This window comes from Cyrtonyx montezumae, unplaced genomic scaffold, assembly GCF_038088225.1.
Source record: "Cyrtonyx montezumae isolate F1298 unplaced genomic scaffold, pur_monq_1.0 scaffold_11, whole genome shotgun sequence".
NCBI lineage: Eukaryota > Metazoa > Chordata > Aves > Galliformes > Odontophoridae > Cyrtonyx > Cyrtonyx montezumae.
The window spans coordinates 14,925,353-14,944,021 of NW_027071837.1; the positions used below are offsets into that span (position 1 = coordinate 14,925,353).

The 18,669-nt window shown below is 45.6% G+C and overlaps 1 protein-coding gene across 1 annotated transcript; it reads right to left on the reverse strand.

The window, feature by feature from the left end:
• Positions 1-5,709: 5,709 nt before the first annotated feature.
• On the reverse strand, positions 5,710-18,403 carry SH2D1A (SH2 domain containing 1A). Its single transcript, XM_065729667.1, has 4 exons — positions 18,120-18,403; positions 8,131-8,194; positions 6,201-6,336; positions 5,710-5,929 (listed from the first exon to the last, which is right to left on the reverse strand). Exons 1-4 carry the CDS (start codon positions 18,254-18,256, stop codon positions 5,892-5,894), a joined length of 375 nt encoding a protein of 124 aa, XP_065585739.1. The 5' UTR covers positions 18,257-18,403; the 3' UTR covers positions 5,710-5,891.
• Between the last annotated feature and the right edge of the window lie 266 nt (positions 18,404-18,669).

An 18,669-nucleotide genomic window follows, 5' to 3' on the forward strand; every position in this document is an offset into this window, starting at 1 on the left:
CACTATTGCCTAGAGACCCAAATGAGTAAAAGTACAAAAAGGAAACATAAGTGCGTGGAAATGTGCATTGTTCTTCAAATCAGATAATTTGATGCTAGCGTTCCACACTGCAAACAAGGTTCTGGAAAAGGAAAAAAGAAATGAATAAAATAAAATTATAAAATTATAAAATAAAACGAACAGTAAGACCCTCTATAGCACACTATCCTATAGCCAAGTACCTACCATGAGAGATACGTGCTGTATACATTTTAAAATGGCCAAACCAATAGTGTGTACAAGTAACGTTTCCTTTGCATTCCTGTTTATTTAGCCAGCCTACAACATTCAAAGGTATAAATATATATATAGCTCTATATGTAGAACATAGCCAAATACCTATATATGAACTGGTCGATGTGCAACTCGGCGCTCACATGCCGGCTGTTCAGGCCGAGCTCCGCAGTGCCGGCCCAGCTGCACCCACCAGGCGCGGCCGCTCTGTGCTGCAGCGGGCACTGCTCTGAGCGCTCACTGCCACATCCTCAGGGCCGTCCATCCATCTGTCCAGGCTCTGCTCAGTGCTGTGGAAGGCACAGAGCTCGGGGTGAAAGAGGCGGCGGAGGAGCTGCACTTGGAGCTCAGTGGAAGGGCAGGGTCCTGCCGAGGCGCTGGTTGCTGCTCGGCGGCCGCGAGGGTTTCCCAACAAACGCTGACTGTTATTTACCCTGTCCTTGGCACCAACCATCACCAGGTCACAAGCATCCCGGCTGTGGGGAGAACCACGGCTCAGCAGGAACGGGGCGGTGGCATCGGGCGCGTGCCCATGCGTTGGCCACCGGCCATTCCTTGTCTAAGGAAAGGCGTTCGGCACTTACCAGTTTTTCCTTAGATCTCGTGGTGGACTTTAGCCTTTTAATAAATGTTAGTATATCAGATTGTGTCCTTGACGGTATTTTACTTGTATGAACCATGATAACACATTAAGTCTTCATACTCTTCAGGCAGAAGTGTCAATAAAAGAGAAGAGAAGCATAGCATACAATATATGTCAAAGTAACGTTCCTTTTTCGCTTTCTCATGAACAGTAAAATGTTTACAATGTATGCCAAGATCTTCGGTTTCTGTCCGACACCAGTTAGAGGTTCTGATCTTACAGAAATTGTGTTATAACGGCCTCAGCCTTGTTGCTAGGAAACAATAGATCCCAATTTTTTATTCCTGCTCTAACTCCTGTGCTGAATAGTGACTGGATACTGTACACGTTATGTTACATGGCTGCAGTTACATGGTCTGATGCATTTTGCTCTGGGTTTCAGACCAGAAGCATGCATTTTCTACAAGAACATCCCAGCAACACGCTGTAAATATTAAAAGTTAATATATTATGTGTCGATATTTGAAAAAGAAAGTACTTTGACTATTTCATTTTTAAAAAATAAAGGTGCAAACTGACAGCATGTGACGTTGTCTTATTTTACACCACACCTTAGCTTGATAAGTAGTGCTTCCGTACATCGAAATAAGGTCCTCAAACAGTACTGCTCAGCGTGAAAGCTGGCAGTGTTGAATTATACTTCTGATTCACCAAAGTTCATGTGTACAGCTCTTGTAGCACTGCATGCAGGACCACAGCCTGTTTCTGTGCACAGATGCTTACACTTAATCAGAGCGAGTGCGAGAGTGAAAGGGAGTGCTGCTCCGTGCCTTTGTGCTCACAGAGTGGGTGAGGTGGTGGAGGTAAGGGTCCAGCAGCACGGATGAAGCATCTGCACGTTCAGTAGATCTGATTTCCTGGTCTGCTTCTAACAGGTGCTGATGAACAACTGTGTGTGTAAGAAAAAATGAATAAAAGCAGCACATGTGGCAGGCAGGGAGGAGGGGAGAGCAAACTGGAGGAGCAGAAGGAGTGTTTAAAGCTAAAGGAAGAGGTTCATGATAGAAAGTATCTTGAAGCATCTGGGGCTGGGTGCTGACCAGGGATGATGAGGAGGCAGTGAGGCCAAAAGGATGTTGTAATGGAAAAGGAAGAAAAAAGTGGCCTGTGGTATTGATTTATTGCCACAGGAGGTCTGTCACAGCCACAGCCAGGGAACAGGAGAGGATCTGGCTGAGGAAAAGGCAGTGTTGTGGGACCAGGAGCAGCATTGCCTGTGCTGGGGAGGAGGCAGCACAGGAACCAGAGCCAGGACTGCAGCTGGGAAGTGGAGGAGATGGAGCACCAGGGCTGGTTGGGATGGAGCAGTCATGCGGGCTGCATCTCAGTGCTGCTGAGCTCAGAGGGGCTGACAGAAAGGAACAAGGGGACACAGATGTTTCCTCATGAAACCCTGCCCACGCTCCTCTCCAAAAGGGCCTGTAGCTCTTCATTACCAAAGTCAATGCATGAAATCTGCTTAGTTTCCATGTTACTGTTCCTATAATCTAAAATCAGATCCTTGTGTCATGGATAGCTTGAGCTTCTCAGACTGACTGCAGTTTGTTTAATCATAGAACATAGAAGCTCAGAATCACAGACTGGCTTGGGTTGGAAGGGGTCTTAAAGATCATCCAGATCCAATCCCCTGCTGTGGACAGGGACAAATCCCCCTAGGTCAGGCTGCCCAGGCCCCATCCAGCCTGGCCTTGGGCACCTCCAGGGATGGGGCACCCACAACTTCTCCGGGCAGCACATGTCAAGGACACATGACTCCCTGACTGAAAAGTTTCCTCCTTACCCCTCATCTTAGTGTTCTATCTTCTAGATTGAAACTGTTCCCCCTTGTACAATCACCGTCACGTAAAAAGTCATTCTCCCTTCTGTTTATAAGCTCCCTTTAAGCACAGGAATGCTGCAATGAAGCCTCCCTGGATACCTCTCCAGGCTGAAACAGCTCCTCCTACCTGTCTTCTTCTATTCCTAGTTAGGAATTTCAGACTCAAGAAAGCACAGAAGAAACAACAAAAACAAGCCTCTACCTTAATAACTCACATCCAGCATTCTCAGCTTTAGATCTAAAATAGCAACTTTGGGCCTATTTTATCTATTTTTAAAAATAACAGCGTTCTTCTGGGGGTCAGCCACAGTCAAAGCAGTTACCCTCAACACGGAGTGTGCACCACGCAGCACTTGAAGTCAATAGGACATTTCTATTGGAAACAGCCCTTGGGCACATTGCTTCCCACCACACTTATCACCATGGTGCAGTCATTTACAGGGACCACTTCCCAGCACTCCCTGTCTTGTTCCTCTGTCCTGAGAGAGCCAGTTTAAAGCAGGATTCAGGCACAGCACTTCAGCTGCAAAGGAGCTCTCCCAGGAAGCACACAGTCTGCTACGTTTGCAGGAACAGAAAGCCTGGAACAGCCACAGAGCATCCATCACAGACATGCAGCAAACTAGGAAACCTTTAAGGCACAGACAAGGAGTGAAGGGTTCAATCAGCACAGCCCCAGCGTCAGCTTCGAGCTGGTAATGTTCAGCTCAGCACCTCCACTGCCGATGTTTGCTGAATTATGTAACAGTATTAAAAAACAAAAACAGCTTTTAAATATTTTATTAAACAGTAAATCATGCTGAATTTGTCACTGTGTGGCACTGTATTGCTTCAACCAATCAACATAAGTAACAGGCAGACATGGAGCAAGACATCCCCGTAGACAGCAAAATACGATGCAAAGGGGAGGGGAGGAGGGGCAAGACATTTCACTACAAATGAAATGTGGCCTTAATTTAGACAGACATTGAGTAATGAACAGCAATCGTTGCAAATTTGCAACAGCATTGTCCGCCGCTTCCTGTTATCACACAGCTGTTTATTTATTGTATTTACTCCCATTGAGGGTTTACAAGGAGCATTTCGTGCTTCACAATGAATGTTTTATTGCCGTACTTTCTCTCATTCTCTTTCACACATACACGGCCACTTATAGGAACAAAATGATAAAACTTCCAGCCTTATCAAATCCAAACTTCAACGCTGCTTCAAGCAGCTGAACCTTGCTGAATGCCCATCCATGCCTCTCATTTAGCTCTTCACTATTTGCTTTCCAGCGAGGTGACAACAAGCCAGAACCTGGGACAAAACAACTAAATGGATTCACAAAGTCCATCTGCCTGTTTGGTAGCACACTGCTTGGTGATGCTCCCCAGCATAGCCTGATGCTACAAATACAACTATAGCCCTGCCTCTCCTCATGCCCCTGGTCCACAGAAAAGCTTTCTATCTCCTCTCAGAAATTTCCAACCTTCCAAGCTGTGTAGAGGAAATTGGAAGTACAGGCATGAAACATTTAAGTATTAAATGTTTAAGCGACACAGCCTCCTCTGTAGGAGACCCCACCACCTCTCTGGGCAACCAGTTCTGGTGTTCTGTCAACTTTACCATAAAGTTCTTCCACATGTTTGTACAGAACTTCCTACATCCTAGGCCGTTACTCCTTGTCGTGTCACTACACATCACTGAGAAGAGCCTGGCCTCATCCATCTGCCTCCCACCTCCCTTCACATACCTATAAACATTAATCAGATCCCTACTTGGTCTTCTTTTCCCCCGGCTGAACACCTGCAGGTCTCTCAGCCTTTCCTCGTAGGGAAGATGCTCCAGATCCTCGAGGCATCATCTTTGTGGCCCTCTGCAGGACGTTTTCCAGGAAATCCCTGTCTTTCTTGAACCTAGAAGCCCAGAATTGGACACAGCATTCCAGATGTGGCCTCACCGGTGCAGAATGGAGGGGGAGGATCACCTCCCTTGCCCTGAAGGCTGTGCTCTTTTTAACGCACTTCTTCTTGGCCACAAGGGCACACTGCTGGTTCATGGCCACTCTATTGTCCACCAGGATCCTCAGCTCCTTCTTCGCAGCTTTACAGACATTGTTTGGGTTTTTTGTGTGTCATTTTTTTACTTATTTTCCATTAACATTATCCATGTACATTGGAAGGGAGTGCTTTTCTGATAGTACCATTTCTGCTGGTTAAAAACTGTGACTATCAGTGACACAAACTAAGAGGCCTGCAGCACATCAAATCCGTTCGGAAGTGCTCCCCACTGCTGGCCAGCCCTGGCAGCTCACTGAGTTCACCACCAGTGCTCAGGTGGCAGCCCTGCAAGCCAACAAGTCCTTCAGGTGTAAGCCTCTCCTATGGGAACCCAGCAGCAACTTACAAAAACACATGATAGGGAAAGAAAAGTAAATATTGTGTAAAAAATATATATTTTTTTAATTTTTTTTAATTACATGTGGTGGGGATTTTTTCAAGTAGAGAGAATACTAGAAAAATAAAAAGAATGATGCTCTCCACCAGTGATTGTACCCTTTTACTCAGAACATTACTTGAGCTTTCAATTCTTTGTGCAAATTAGAAATTTTGTACATGGAAACAGCACTGAGTGGTTCAGTTAGATTGCAGAGAGCCTGATGTGAAGGGAAATCAGTTAGTGGGGATTCTCCTGGGGCCGTGTTTGGAATACCTTTTGGAATTGTATGACAGTCACACAGACACCAAGTTCAAGGCAAGGACACTCAACATATACAATTTTCCTAAGCCTACAAAAGGTATCTTGAACATAAATACCAATAGAACAAAGTGCAAAAGAGTCTAAAGTCAGGTTATGTAAAACAGAGGGACAAGTCTGGAGATTAGAAGACATTTTGCACTTAGGTCTGCAATAAGAAAAAATGATATGACACTATTTTGTAGCTGATGGTTTTTTTCCTTACCTCTTATTAAAAAAAAAAAAAAGGAAATTAAAAAAATCAAAACATTCTGAACATAAAACTTCTAAACTTTGAGCTAGAAACACTGTGAAACACATTTTGGCAAATGTTACAAGAAAACTCACGGAGTTGTACTAACTATCATAGCTTGTTCTGTTCTAGAGCAGGACTGGAGGCACTACTGGGATGTAGGGTTATGTCACTGGGAAATGTCTTCATGATGGCTGCAGGTAGTCACGACTGTCATTTCTACCTAGAGAAAAATAATTGCAGAAATACAGAAGGATGAACACCACAAGAAAAAGGACAGACCAGATGAACCATCCCTACCAGACCCATGGCAGTGGGGAAGGCAGGTATCTGCCTCTGGTGTACTACTCAGGAATACACATTTTTAAATGGATTTTCTCAACAGGTTGACAGTCCCTAATAAGACACATTTGTGGCTCATTTAGGCTCAAGTTCTCCATCCCCATGAAGGGTCCTGCCCCCCACAGCTGAGGCTGCCTGCACCCCGTGGGTACCTGGGGAACGCTTGGCGTTCGCGCAGTTGATGACTGGATGCTTCAGGGGTGTGATGATGCCCTGGTTGGGTTTCTGGAAGGCTGAAATGAGGTTGTGCATTTTCCTGAAGAGCCGGCGGTGAACTCCAGGTGCTGTCTGTGGACCCATAGGTGAGAGGTGAGAGGAAGCCAGGCAGTCAGTGCCCTGGTGCTGAGGCCCTGTCCTCAGAAACAGCCACGTGCTGGGATGGAGCCAGCCTTCCCTCAGCCCCTCTACGTGTCATCTTACAGCAAGCTATGAGCCATTCCTGCTCTCCTCCCATCCAGACATGTTTCCATCATCACCTCAACAAATGCAACTCAGAGCCTGTGGTCCTTGCTGAGGAACCGAAGTGGTCTTTTGCTATTTATGGCCCCAAATCAAGGCAGCCTGCGGTGCCCCTGGGGAACACCAGTAAGATGACCCTGAGAACCTCAAGGTCAAGCCAAACATGACCTGGTTTATCAAAAATGGGACTTTTTCAATCTTTTTATGTTAGCATCTTTGCAAATACTCTGCTAAATCCTGCCTCCAGTGCTACAAGCCAGAGACTTCCATTAGGATGGGTTTCACCAGCACTGTTTTCACTTCCCTGCCTCAATCCTAAGGGATGGATGTGAACCGGGGTTGCCCACAGCCCACATCCCAGAGTGGGAAGCAGAGATGGGAAAGCTCCAGCATCAGATTTGGAGGCACGTCCCGTAGGGACAAGGAGGAGGGCAAAATGTAGGCTTGTGTTCTTAGCAGTTGAGTCCAGCATAGCCTTGGCACCGCTTACACTAAGGTTTCCTGTTGCTTAAAGGAAGAGTTAGTGTCCTAACTAACACTTCCTAGACAGAGGTTTTATTGAGGGTCTTGGGCCCTCAGAATGCCTGGTTTGTGAAACATATATGAAGTTTGCCTAAATGCAACCAGGAGAAGCCCATGAGCTGGTGGGTGCCATGGAGGAGCAGTAGCAGGCCCACCCAGCACTGGACGCTGCAGATGCTGCTGCTCTCAGGTCCACTCAGAGCTCCCCAGGCAGGTGGATGCTGTAGGTGTTCCGACAATGCTGGAGGCCCCAGTGCTGCCCCAGGCCTTCCCACCAGGCAGTGCGAATCCTCAGGGTGCTCCCTGTGCAGTACAGGAGTGAGTTCTTCCCCAGCACCGCTCTCAGTGCTGAGGCAGATAACTATTTATCCTGCAGCATGTGCATGTTTTATCTCTCAACCTGATTCCAAGTAGCACCAGGACTCACTCCTGTCTTCCAGAGCACTGCAACCACTTCTGTTAACGCAGCAACCAAGGAATTATGCCTGTCTAGCAATTATTTAATTTCTGTAAATCAGGCTCAATGTGCAAACAGAAATGTAATTATGAAGTAATATGGAGATTACATCCAAAGAACAAGATCTTCATAAAAGAAACAAAGGTTATCATCTAGATTCCATCAATCTAAATTGTCATCTGTATTGCAAATAGTGTTACGCTATGCCTGAATTACTGGTTTCTTATCATCCAAATGAAAATACAGTTTGTAACAAGTTTCTGAAGAGAAACTAAGTTTAAAACACTGTATGCTTAAAAGTATTCCTTAAATATTCTGATGTTAATGGTATGTGAGATAGAAGGGAACTGAATACTGATTGCACTTGTCAAATTATAAAAACACAATATTTTTTGCCATTTAAAATGATGCAAAATAATGCACTAATGCATTATGCAACAGCTGAAATGTAACAGGGAATTAATTTATGAGTTCAAGATTGTCAGAAGTGGCACCAAGACATCTCTGTGATGGGCTCACTCAACATCGATTACCTTCAATGAAAATCAGACTTTGCAGAAGCATGAATAATTTGAATATATTTCATTAAATCGATACTAACACCAAACAGGATACAGAAGTTTTCAGAAAAGAGAAGCACACACCTCAGCACTCCAGGACCCAGATTCTGTCTTGGACACTCGGTAGGTATAAATGTAACCCTGATGCCTGCAGAGGGAAAAAAGCAACAGATATTTATTCCTCATTTCTACTGCCAGGCTTCACTCCATTACAGGGGAGACAGTTCATCTGCTAACCTCTCCTTAACAATAAACTCACCCATAAACATTCTAGGTCAACAGAAAACTGAGACTCAGACCAGAGGCAATCTTTAACCAACTGGGTTTTTTGGATGAGGGGATCGGTGTGACTCAGATCTAGTCTGGCAATGTGCTGTTATTCCAGGTTAAGTGACAGTGCTCTGATTCCTGCTTCAGCATTTTTATTTTTAATTTTTCAGTGACCTTCTTTTATTGACAAACACCAGGAATACTTTCCCTGAAGGGGGGAAAGTATAAATAAAAAGTGAATTATTGGCATATAAAGTTGCTGTTTTATGTTTCATTTAAATACAGATGATCCCAGAAGAAATAACATGACTGCGATTTGTTTGGAAAGCTAGAACCACAAAATCCAGGTAAATTACGTTTTGCTTTGTGAGTGCATTCTTAATTCTCAAACACTGAATGTGAAAGAGTATGAAATTTTCCTTCTTTTTAAATCTAAATTTGTGTCTCTTGAGAACAAGAAGCCAGCCACTAACCACACAAGGCATGCTGACGTGCAGAGCCTGTCTTGCTTCTCCCTAACCCAATGCAGTGAATGATTTAATGGTAAATATCCAGAAATCCAACTCAGAAGCTGAGAGAGCCCACAGTAGTTCCATGGGTACAACGTTAATTTAGGCAGTGCCAGATAAGAAGACCGTACATTACACTACACGGATTTACATGAATACCCAGCAGGATTTTAGAGGCTGCCTGCTGCATCAGCATCGGTAGTTCAGAAAGCAAAAATATACTACGTTTCTTTCCAATTACACACAGTATTATAGTAGTTATTACAAAATAGCAGAAAGTGTGGATGACACAGACACCATATGATTGCAATTACTTACGCTCCGTGTCATGGCTCCTGGATGAATTCTTGTTAGAAAGTCATTAGAACAACCTCTGCAAGGCAGGCTGAGATATAATTTACCTGCACGAGAAGCTGTTAGCAGCTGCCACACTGCTGTAACCCCTTGAATTGGGGGCAAAAATCCCTGCCGTGATTTGTGAGCTCTCCCCACCACTCCTCACCTCCCGGAGACACAAAGCCTCCCAGCAGAGCCGAGGGGGCCAAGCCCCTCTCACCACACTGAGACACCACAAACTGGACACAGCCCTGCCATCCCACCGCATCTATCAGGGACATGGATGGGCCCAAAGGAGCCCTTGGTGCACACAGCCTGCCGTGCCCACGGCAGGAGGGAAGGCCATGGGAGAGCAGCACTGCTGTTCTGTCCATTCCACTGAATCACAACCACTGCTGCTTGATGCCATGGCTCAAATCTGGTTCTTCAGAAGCACATCTCTATGAGCCACCGTGTATGCTCATGTTCATGGAATTCAGTCCCTCCAGTGCCCTTAGACCATCTGGTCTTTCTTAAAACCTCCACGAGCTGTGCCTATGTCCTCAGCATGTCATGATGCTCACTTCAGTCTTACCCCTGGAAATCACAAGGGGCCTCCCTGCATCTGTGCACATAGATCACCAGTCAGTATACAGTTACTGAAACCAGGATTTTACAGCCCACAGTGCTCTGGGGAATACCAGGGGCACCTCGGTGTTTTGTCCTCTCTCTTTGAAGGCATCTGACCATCTCCACGATTATTTTTGTCTCCAACAAGACCAGTTAGTAAAAATCTAGACTTCCTTTCTTGCCTCCTGCTTTTGTGAATACTCTGTGCATGTTACCAGTGCTTGCTCTTTGTTCTCCTGAAGCATTCCAGCTGCTTCAGTTTCTTTAGTCTGATTTTTCCAGACGTGGCTTTTGCTGTTCCTAAGAGATTGCATGACTTAAAAGTCCTTGAGCAGTTGGGGTGCTGCTCTGAAATGTGGTGGCTTCTAGCACTCTGCTAGGTGGGTTTAGTGAGCCACTGGAAAATAGAGGTCAGCTTAAGTAACGTCGAGGACCAAAGCAGGGTACAACAAACATAAGAAGAAATTCAGCTATAAAATAATGCACTCAAGCCTAGAGAAAACACGAAGGATAACTCAAATAACGAGACACATGAAAAGTAACAAGAATTCGGGACTGGGAATGTGTTGAGCCCAGCACAGAGCGTGGCAGGAATCTGACATTTTTATCACAAGTGGGAGCTCTGCACTCATCTGGCAAACCTACATCTTTCCCAGAGGAGGAAAGACCGCGGGGCATGAAGGAGTTCATGGTGCTTAAGTTGAGAAATCAGTGTTATCACCTGCTGTTGGCTCTGAAGAAAGGCACTGAGCAGGAGGACGATGCACCCAGCACTCAGCTCCTTCCAAGGAAACCCACAAGGAATGAGGAGCCTTTTGTTAAGAAAACACCAAAGTCCTCCCATTTCTCTGCTCTCCATCAGGATCTTTGCTTACACAAAACAATGGATTACAGCTCTTTTGGTAAGTACTCTGCTAACGAACGTGATCTTATCAAAACTTTCTGTTAAGAAGCAGGAAATCACTTCATTACCACTTCAAAGTACTTTCTAACTTCCATGCCAAGCAAGCAAGTGACATCATTTTGATGTGCCAAGCTCTTTTCAGTGCTATGGCACCGTCTCAGGGAGAAAGGTTTCAGTGATTTAAAGTAGCCAACATCTACAGAGATCAGTGTGGGATGAAGGAAGATCAAGCCGTTTCTCTTAGAAGTTAAACAGAAAAATTAAACTTGAGGTCCTGTAGAATAATTTGCCTGTATATGGTGTGGCCATGCAACTTCAGGAAGGTGGAGCAGCATGGGCATGGCACTGTCACCTGGAGCCTCTCATACAGGCATGCCTTGAAGCACACTAAACCCAAACTCATCTACATGCTGGAGAAAATCAACAGGGGACAGACATAACACAGAGAGAAGGACTTCAGAGAGCACTCACGGTGACGCTGCTTTCCCAGCACTTCTTGCACGAGGAGCATCTCCTCGCACCCGGGAGAGACCCAGCACAAGGCTCCTTGCCCCTTCCCCTGGCCCAGGGACTGCCACCAGCCTTGTCATAGTCAGAGAGCTCTTCATTCATATCCAAGAAGCACAAGTGATGGGAGCACTCACAGCAAGATGAACAAGGTCCCATCAAAGGCAAAAATCAAAAGCAGAATACAACCATTGCTGTAAAGACGATATTGGTTAGCAGCACTTAAACAGTGGTCTGGTCACCACTGATAATTTTTTCCTTATTTTATTCCACTTCTTTTTCGATTCCCCATAACAACGGATATGTTACACCATCTGGGAACCACACTTCACTGACTGTGCTGCAATAACTTTACTGGGAAAACTTTGTCAAAGGAAAAATCTAAAAAAGTTGCTGTTACAGAGAACAGTCCATTTTGTATGATAGCCTTTTTCTTTATAGCTAGCTAATTCCTCCCAAAGAGCTACAAAGGCATCATTCACAGATGACATACCGAGACAGCATCTGTCTCCCCATCCTCTCCACTCCTCCTTTTCAACTGTGATCAGGCTTGTTAAAGCTTCATTTGCTCTAACAGGTGAATAATTACAATCTTCTGCACTGCTGAAATAGCCGGAGGATATCAGCTGCACGCTGCAGCTTAAAATTAACCATGACATTTCAGCTGCATGGTGTATTTTAAAATCATTTCCAAATGTTTTGTGTCTCAGTTGGGACATTTTATTAAACTAATTTGTATTCATTTCTGGGTCCAAAATGGAGCAAATATGAAGGGAGAAAGACGGAGAGATGAGGGAAAGCCGTGCCAGCAACAAACGACATCAATTTCTTCCTCTTCACCTAACTTTTATTCGGATGTCTTTGCAACGTACTAATCAGCTCCTCTCACCTGGTGTACTTGCATCCTGATCTTCCTTGAGGATTTCTCTTTATGCTATTGCTTAGGAATGAGCCATGCTGTGGCTGACGAACACAGCCTGGAGCGTGGCATGCTGCCCACACCCAGTTCCTTGTAGCTTTGCCACATCTCAGCACTTCAGGCAGAAATGTTTTTCCTTGGGTGTCTGCCTCAATCTTTTTTGAGGTGTTGGAAAAGTCAAGAAACACAGCTCTTCCTGGAATGGGAGACTGTGGGAGGCGGCTGTGTGAGCTGGGCAATGGCACAGCAAAAGGAACAGCCCACAGCAATGCCAGCAGTCAGCAGTCTGTACAGCAGAACACCAAGTGTTCGCAAAGTGCTTTCCTGTCCCAATCACCTTGGGAAGCCGAAGCCGAAGGGTGCTGCAGCCCTGAGCATCCTGTGTCACAGTTTCTCAAGTGTGAAATAGAGTTAGCAAGCTCTTCATCTCACAGGCTGAGGTAGTGTTTACAAACCACATAACGCTATGGAGATGAGTACAAGAGAGCCCACGGGGGAATCACTACTTTCGTATTTAGAGCAGGGGTTCGAGGACGTGCGGCAGACAGCATGCAATAGCCTGAGCAGTTCTGGTGAGGACCCCTTCCACCTCACCCAGAGGAGTCCAGTGGCTCCCAGCTGCCTGCTCAGGGACCAGCCCCACACAGCACCCCAGAGGGTGACCCTGTGCTGCTGCAGGAGATGGCTGCCAGAGCACCGAACCCTGAGAAGGACAGAGTTGCCCCGTGGCCATGTCCAGGGGCTGCACACCCACCTGTGCTCATGAGGGACCCCACCCCACATCCCTGCTGCTGTTGTAGGGGTGGCTGCCAAGAGGACAAACGTGAGCCCTACCGTCCTCTTCAACCACTTTGTTTTCCTTCTTTTAATTGTTATATTTCTGCTTGTTTTATTAAGCATGGAAAGGCCGAAGAGTCTTGTTAGTTAATGTAGGAGAAAATTCTGCTCAAGATTATAGCTCCTCATTCTGTCTTGGAATGCACGTTTTCTGGCTGACAAGCAGCCTGCCCGGTTCCTGCCTCTGTTAGGTTTCAGGCACACAATGAAGGTACAACAGCTTAGCAATTATCAGCCATCAGCTAACCCAAACTGAAGAAATAGCGTTTGCATTGAGATGATATGCAAGATACAAGCTCCCTGTCAGCTAGAGTGTACAAGATAGTTTAAATCAGTGTTTACATGGTCTGAAAAGCCCAACAGAGCACTCCATACACGCTCGTCGGAGCTTACACTCCTGTCACTGATTCCCCACCAACACTTGTTGCCATGTTTACCCGTGCTACCGAATCTGTAATGCGCAGAGCTACCACAATGCTGCAGCATTATAAGCAAATGCTTTATCTTGACTCTCTTTTCTAAAATAGAAGCCTGAAAAAAAAGAATGTCAAAGCTCGTGAAATGTGAGTCTGTATGCAGGCAGCCTTCTGTGAAAGATGGTCAGCATCACCATCTGAGCGCTGCTGATGACCAGCAGAGGAGCTGATTCACCCACAGGGACAGCGTGCAGCCTTCCTGAGCAGGTGTGATTGTGGTGGTCTGGTAGAGGGCAGCGGAGCCGAAAGGAGTCCCTCAGATGGGAATTTACTGACATTTGGAAATAGAATAAGAATCGATTCCAATTTGAGACAAGAAAGGGCAGGAACTTGCTATCCGGTGGGGCAGTAGCTAAGCTTTGTGAATTACGATGTCCTGCAGAACAGCACATCACAAAGGCAAAATCTCACCACAGTTTCTTATATCTTTGAAACATTTGTAGGACTGCTTGGGAGTGATGCGTTGTAGCTCATAATTAGATTTCCCATTTCTCTCGGAGCAGGGAGGCACAGTTCTGACCATAAAATCCCTGGAGCTGAAATCACTGCTTGAACTAAATCTTCAAAGCTCAGGTCTGGAAAATCAGAGTAGAGCTGATCTAGATTCTGTTATCTACCAATTGCACGGTGACTGGCCATCGTTCAGGATGCCAACCTTTGCAAAATCTTTCCAGAAAAATGCATTGGAATAGCTGAAGGCCATGGGACAAATTGGTCCTCAGCAAAGATGAAGAGCAGGGAGCTGAAATACCTCCGCTGTGCTGCAAAAGATTGCTTCCAAGCTGAAAATAGAGCACGATATGTACAGCAGCAACTTTGTGTGAAGGGGCTCCTCCGCAGACAGAAGCTTTTGTTCCAAAGGATGATGATTATTGTGTGCAGTGTTGTAATGAATGCAATTATTCTGCCACTTCTATCAACCATATTACATGGGAAACAAAGGAAATGCTGAGCTGAAGCTGACTTGTGATCCCGCATCACACCTTCTCGCTGTGCACCTGATGTATCTGCTGCATCAGAAAGCTTCAGCACATTGCACTGAGGTTACGGTGACAGAAAAAGCAGCACATGCAAAGGTCTGATAGGACTGTGGCCTATCCTCAGTGCCATTGCTGCTGCTTCAGAGCTCTGAAGAATTTTCTTTTCCAGCTTTTGATTACTCTCCGCAAATTGAACGCAGCACAGCACAGGAACGGATGATTCCATACAAATGATCTGAGCATAGGGTTTGACAAGCATGTCATGTTCAGCTGAACATTCACCGAGAAATATCTAAAGGTCTGCAACAGCTACTAACAGAGCAAGTATATGAATGTTAAGACCCAAACTACAATCGCTTCTCTGTGCCAATCCAGGCACGAGCCGCTTGTTTCTGCACGTGCTCTCATATAGCTGTAAAGGAAAGCTGTGCTTTTGGCACTCTCAGGAGTTTACCCCATGCATTTTTCACATACTGTTAAAGAGGTTGCAGCCCAAGCTGGCCTCTGTTATTGAGTCCTGTGTCCCCCATCGACTTCATTAGGAGCAGTGTGCACAGAGGATTTCTGACAGTGCTAAAAATGTCAGATGGAATATCGAGCGGCGAGGAAGCCGTATCAGTAAAGAAAGCTCCTTGGAACATCCAGGCGTTGACAGCAACACCTCAGAGTGCTGCACATAGCACACATTTACAGATAAAAAGTGTACATTTTTTTAAAGCATATATATTTCTCCTATCCCAGTTTCCAGGAGCAGCAAAAATCTTCTCGCTGTTCCTTGCAGCCCTAACAAATTTCCAGGATGAGTGTGCTCCTCTGCTCACACTGTCAAACAGGAACAAAGAATGGCCTTAAAGTTTATATTATCAATGTAATAATGGTTTTCATACCACAAAGGTCGTGAGGTATCACGAAGATCACCTGAATCAGAAAACTTTGATAAAGGCTGCCGGCAGCATTTTTGTTCGCAGGAGCCCCAGGGGACCCCGGTCCAAAGCAAAACACTTCTACCCCTCCGTGCAAAGTGTAACTGCGGTTAGAAAATATTTCTGAAAGTGGGTTCTTTGTGTTTTGCCACAGCCACACCAAAACCTGTTCCTTCTTTGCAGACTGGCAGGCACGCTGTGTGCACACTATAACTCGGACTGGCACAAAGCAGCATTCCAGGGAGATAGAGAATACCTCAGCAGAAACAGAGAGGAAGCAGAGGTTTCTAGATAGATGCTCTGACAACGGGGGCACACCTGCCACAGCCACCCAGCTCTGTAGGTCAGGTTTTATGCTACCACCTGTCTCTTTTATGCTTGCCCTGAAAAAACAGTGTCAGTCACAAGGGATTTGTGAATCTTTGACTCCTCTCCCTTTTAAAGGTCAGGGCTCCACTTTTTAACTGAAAAAGCAAAAGGTGGATGAACCTGGATGTGAACGCAGCTGCCCTTATGGGCACCCAAACTGCGCTGGGGCTTTTTGGGAATGCCCAGAGCGGGGTGCCATCACAAACTTACAGTGTCTCTCCACAAAAGGAGGCATTACTTGAGCCACAGCAAAGCAGAGGCAGTTGCAGGACTCACCAGTGGCTGGGTGGGCAGGGCAGCCACCTTCCTCTTTTCTTCCTTCTGATAAACTGTGAACACAGCAGCTTCATGCTTCCTCCTTGGATTTTACCAGAGCTCTTGTACACACACAGGCTTGTCGCCTGTTCCATCCCTGTGCATGCTGTTCAGACTTGAATTTAGGGGGTTTGCACTCACAGGTTGATTCTGAGAAAGCCAGGCTTGGCATCCTCCAGTGAACGTATATCTACATCTCTAAAGCCTTCCCTGCCTGCTTCTCAGTTTCTCTCTACTGAAGTGCTCAGCTTTAGTAAATTTGCCTTTTAAAGCTCTTCTGTATTTTATGGTGCATATTTATCTAAACTGTCACTTCTATCTGCAGCGTGAGGACACTCCCTGATGCCTTTATGATAACCATCCTCAAAGTTATTGTGTAATATGTTGTTTAATCTGAGCTGAAACATTAGGAAGTATTAGATCCAAGCTTTAACTAACTCTACCATTTTTCAACCACCTTACTCTCTATGTTGGGTCACGTTCACTACAGCATTTTTCATTTATTTATCAAAATTTATCCAAGATACTGTTGAAAATTTCCCTTATGTTGTGGATTATATAAAAAAAATATATTCAAGATTTCTGTTCTACAAGAATGCATAACATTCATCAGCAATTTTTTTGTTCTTTCCCCTTTGCTTAGAATATATTTGATTGAATATAACATAATATGAAGATTTGAGTGGCCCGTAATTTCCAGATACAGATAGGTGGATCTTACTGCTCTTTCCTCAAAGCTTGCAGAGCTTTACAGCCAACAATCCTTTCTATTCTTCCTATTTTCATTTTATATGTTTCATTTCATTCATGATATTTCTTCCTGAAGACGTGTCATTAACATGGCAAAAAATCCCAGCTGATAGCATACAGATAGAAGACCTCATTACACACTTGCAGCCTGATTTAGACTAATAGTGAACTAATTTTAGGATTCCCTATTTTATGCAGCATTGTAAAGTTCTGCTTGACCCTTTCTCTAATCCCTTGGTGTCCCCCCTGCACTGACTGACTATTGACTGTTAAGGAGATATATCACCATGTTCTCTGATGGCTATTCTGCTTTTATTGCCAGTTGCCATCCCAGGAATCACAGCTCTCCTTACCCCTTGCTATGTCTGTTCCATTTTCATTTAACTCGAGATTTGTCTTACTTCCCATTCTTCAGCTAGCTGTTAAGGGCTGTATTTGTTAGCAGAAGTGCCTGTTTTGGCTCATCTTCTGATTTCACGAAGAGAAGAAAGAATATACCTTCTGCCAGTAAGACTTTCTGCTATGAGGTGGTGCATTTGTGGATTGCCTATTTCCTCCTTGCATTTCTCCATTTACTGGTCTACAACAGGAGAATAATAATACTCACTCGGAGCTTAATTGTGTATTGTAGGAAACGTATTCAAGACCTCTGGGGAAAACCAGACTAACTATTCTTCCTCTGCTCATTTTTTTGCCCTCTCTATTTGCTCGCTGTGAGCTATTCTCTTTCCAGCCTAAAGACTGTTTTCTCTTGCTTTTCTTTTCCTACTGAAGCGAGACACAACCATCTGCACGGGCACGTCTTTGCTCTGTCAGTGCCTTGGTACTTGGTTGTGCAGCAGTCTCTCTAAAAACTTCTCATCCCTCCGCCTTTGCCAACAGTAGGGAAAATAAGATGCCTCATGAAAATGAGGTCCTACGACTTCATAGTTTTCCAGCTCTCCCAGAGCAGGACCTACTAATACCTCTCTAACAGATCACCCCATCCAATACTTCCCCTTTCACTTTATGTGGTGAAGCATTTCCAATTAGTCTGCTATCCATCATTATTCCTCATTACTTAAAGGTAGTTTACTCCAAGCCCAACGGATTGTAGGATGCACATCCAGACCAAGAGAACCCAAGTGAAGGTGCACAGGAGCGGTGCTTTTGCTTCTCTCTCCAGCAAGCAGTGCCCCAAGGATGCTGCACTGGAATAGCAGCAATCAGCAGGTCCAAAGCTGAGCTGCCCAGCTCTTCTCCATGGCACCTCTCCCACCCATCTGTGCTCAGATCCCGCTCGTCCTCACTGCATCGGACCGCCCCACTCTTCAGATTCCCAGGTTGGGAAACACAGCAGCCCCATCAGCCCTCCATCACCCGTACTCACAGCACACAGAGGCAGTAGACCCCCGGGATGCTCTCGCTGTCCCGCAGCAGGTAGCTGCCATCGGCACCCGCTGCCAGCAGCAGCTTCTCCCCGGCCTCACGAGTGATGGCCCCGTGGTAGATGGGCAACGCTTCCATGGCGGGGCCAGCTCTGCCAGCACTACTGCCACTAAACCCAGCAGGGCGACAGGGCTGCTGAGATAAACAGGATGTGTTCACACTTCTCAGCCTCCGCAAAGGGCAAGGCTGAGGGAAGAGTGAGGAACGAACATAGCATCATTTGCTTTTTGTGCAAGCGTTGGGTTTTTTTCCTTTGCACCTTTTCGTTTTCCTGTTTCACAGGCTGTGACAGCATCACAGCCATGGTGCAGCCCACCCTGCCCAGGTGCTCAGCTCACACAGGATGTGGTGCCTGGCACGAGCTTGAGTGGTGACGAAAAGGGGCAAGTGGGATCCTCAGGGCTCTCTGCTAATCAGAGACAATGTTTTTAAACCTCTGTTTTTGCAAAACCCTCAGGAGTGAGAAATCAAAGTCGGCAAGCTGGGCTTGT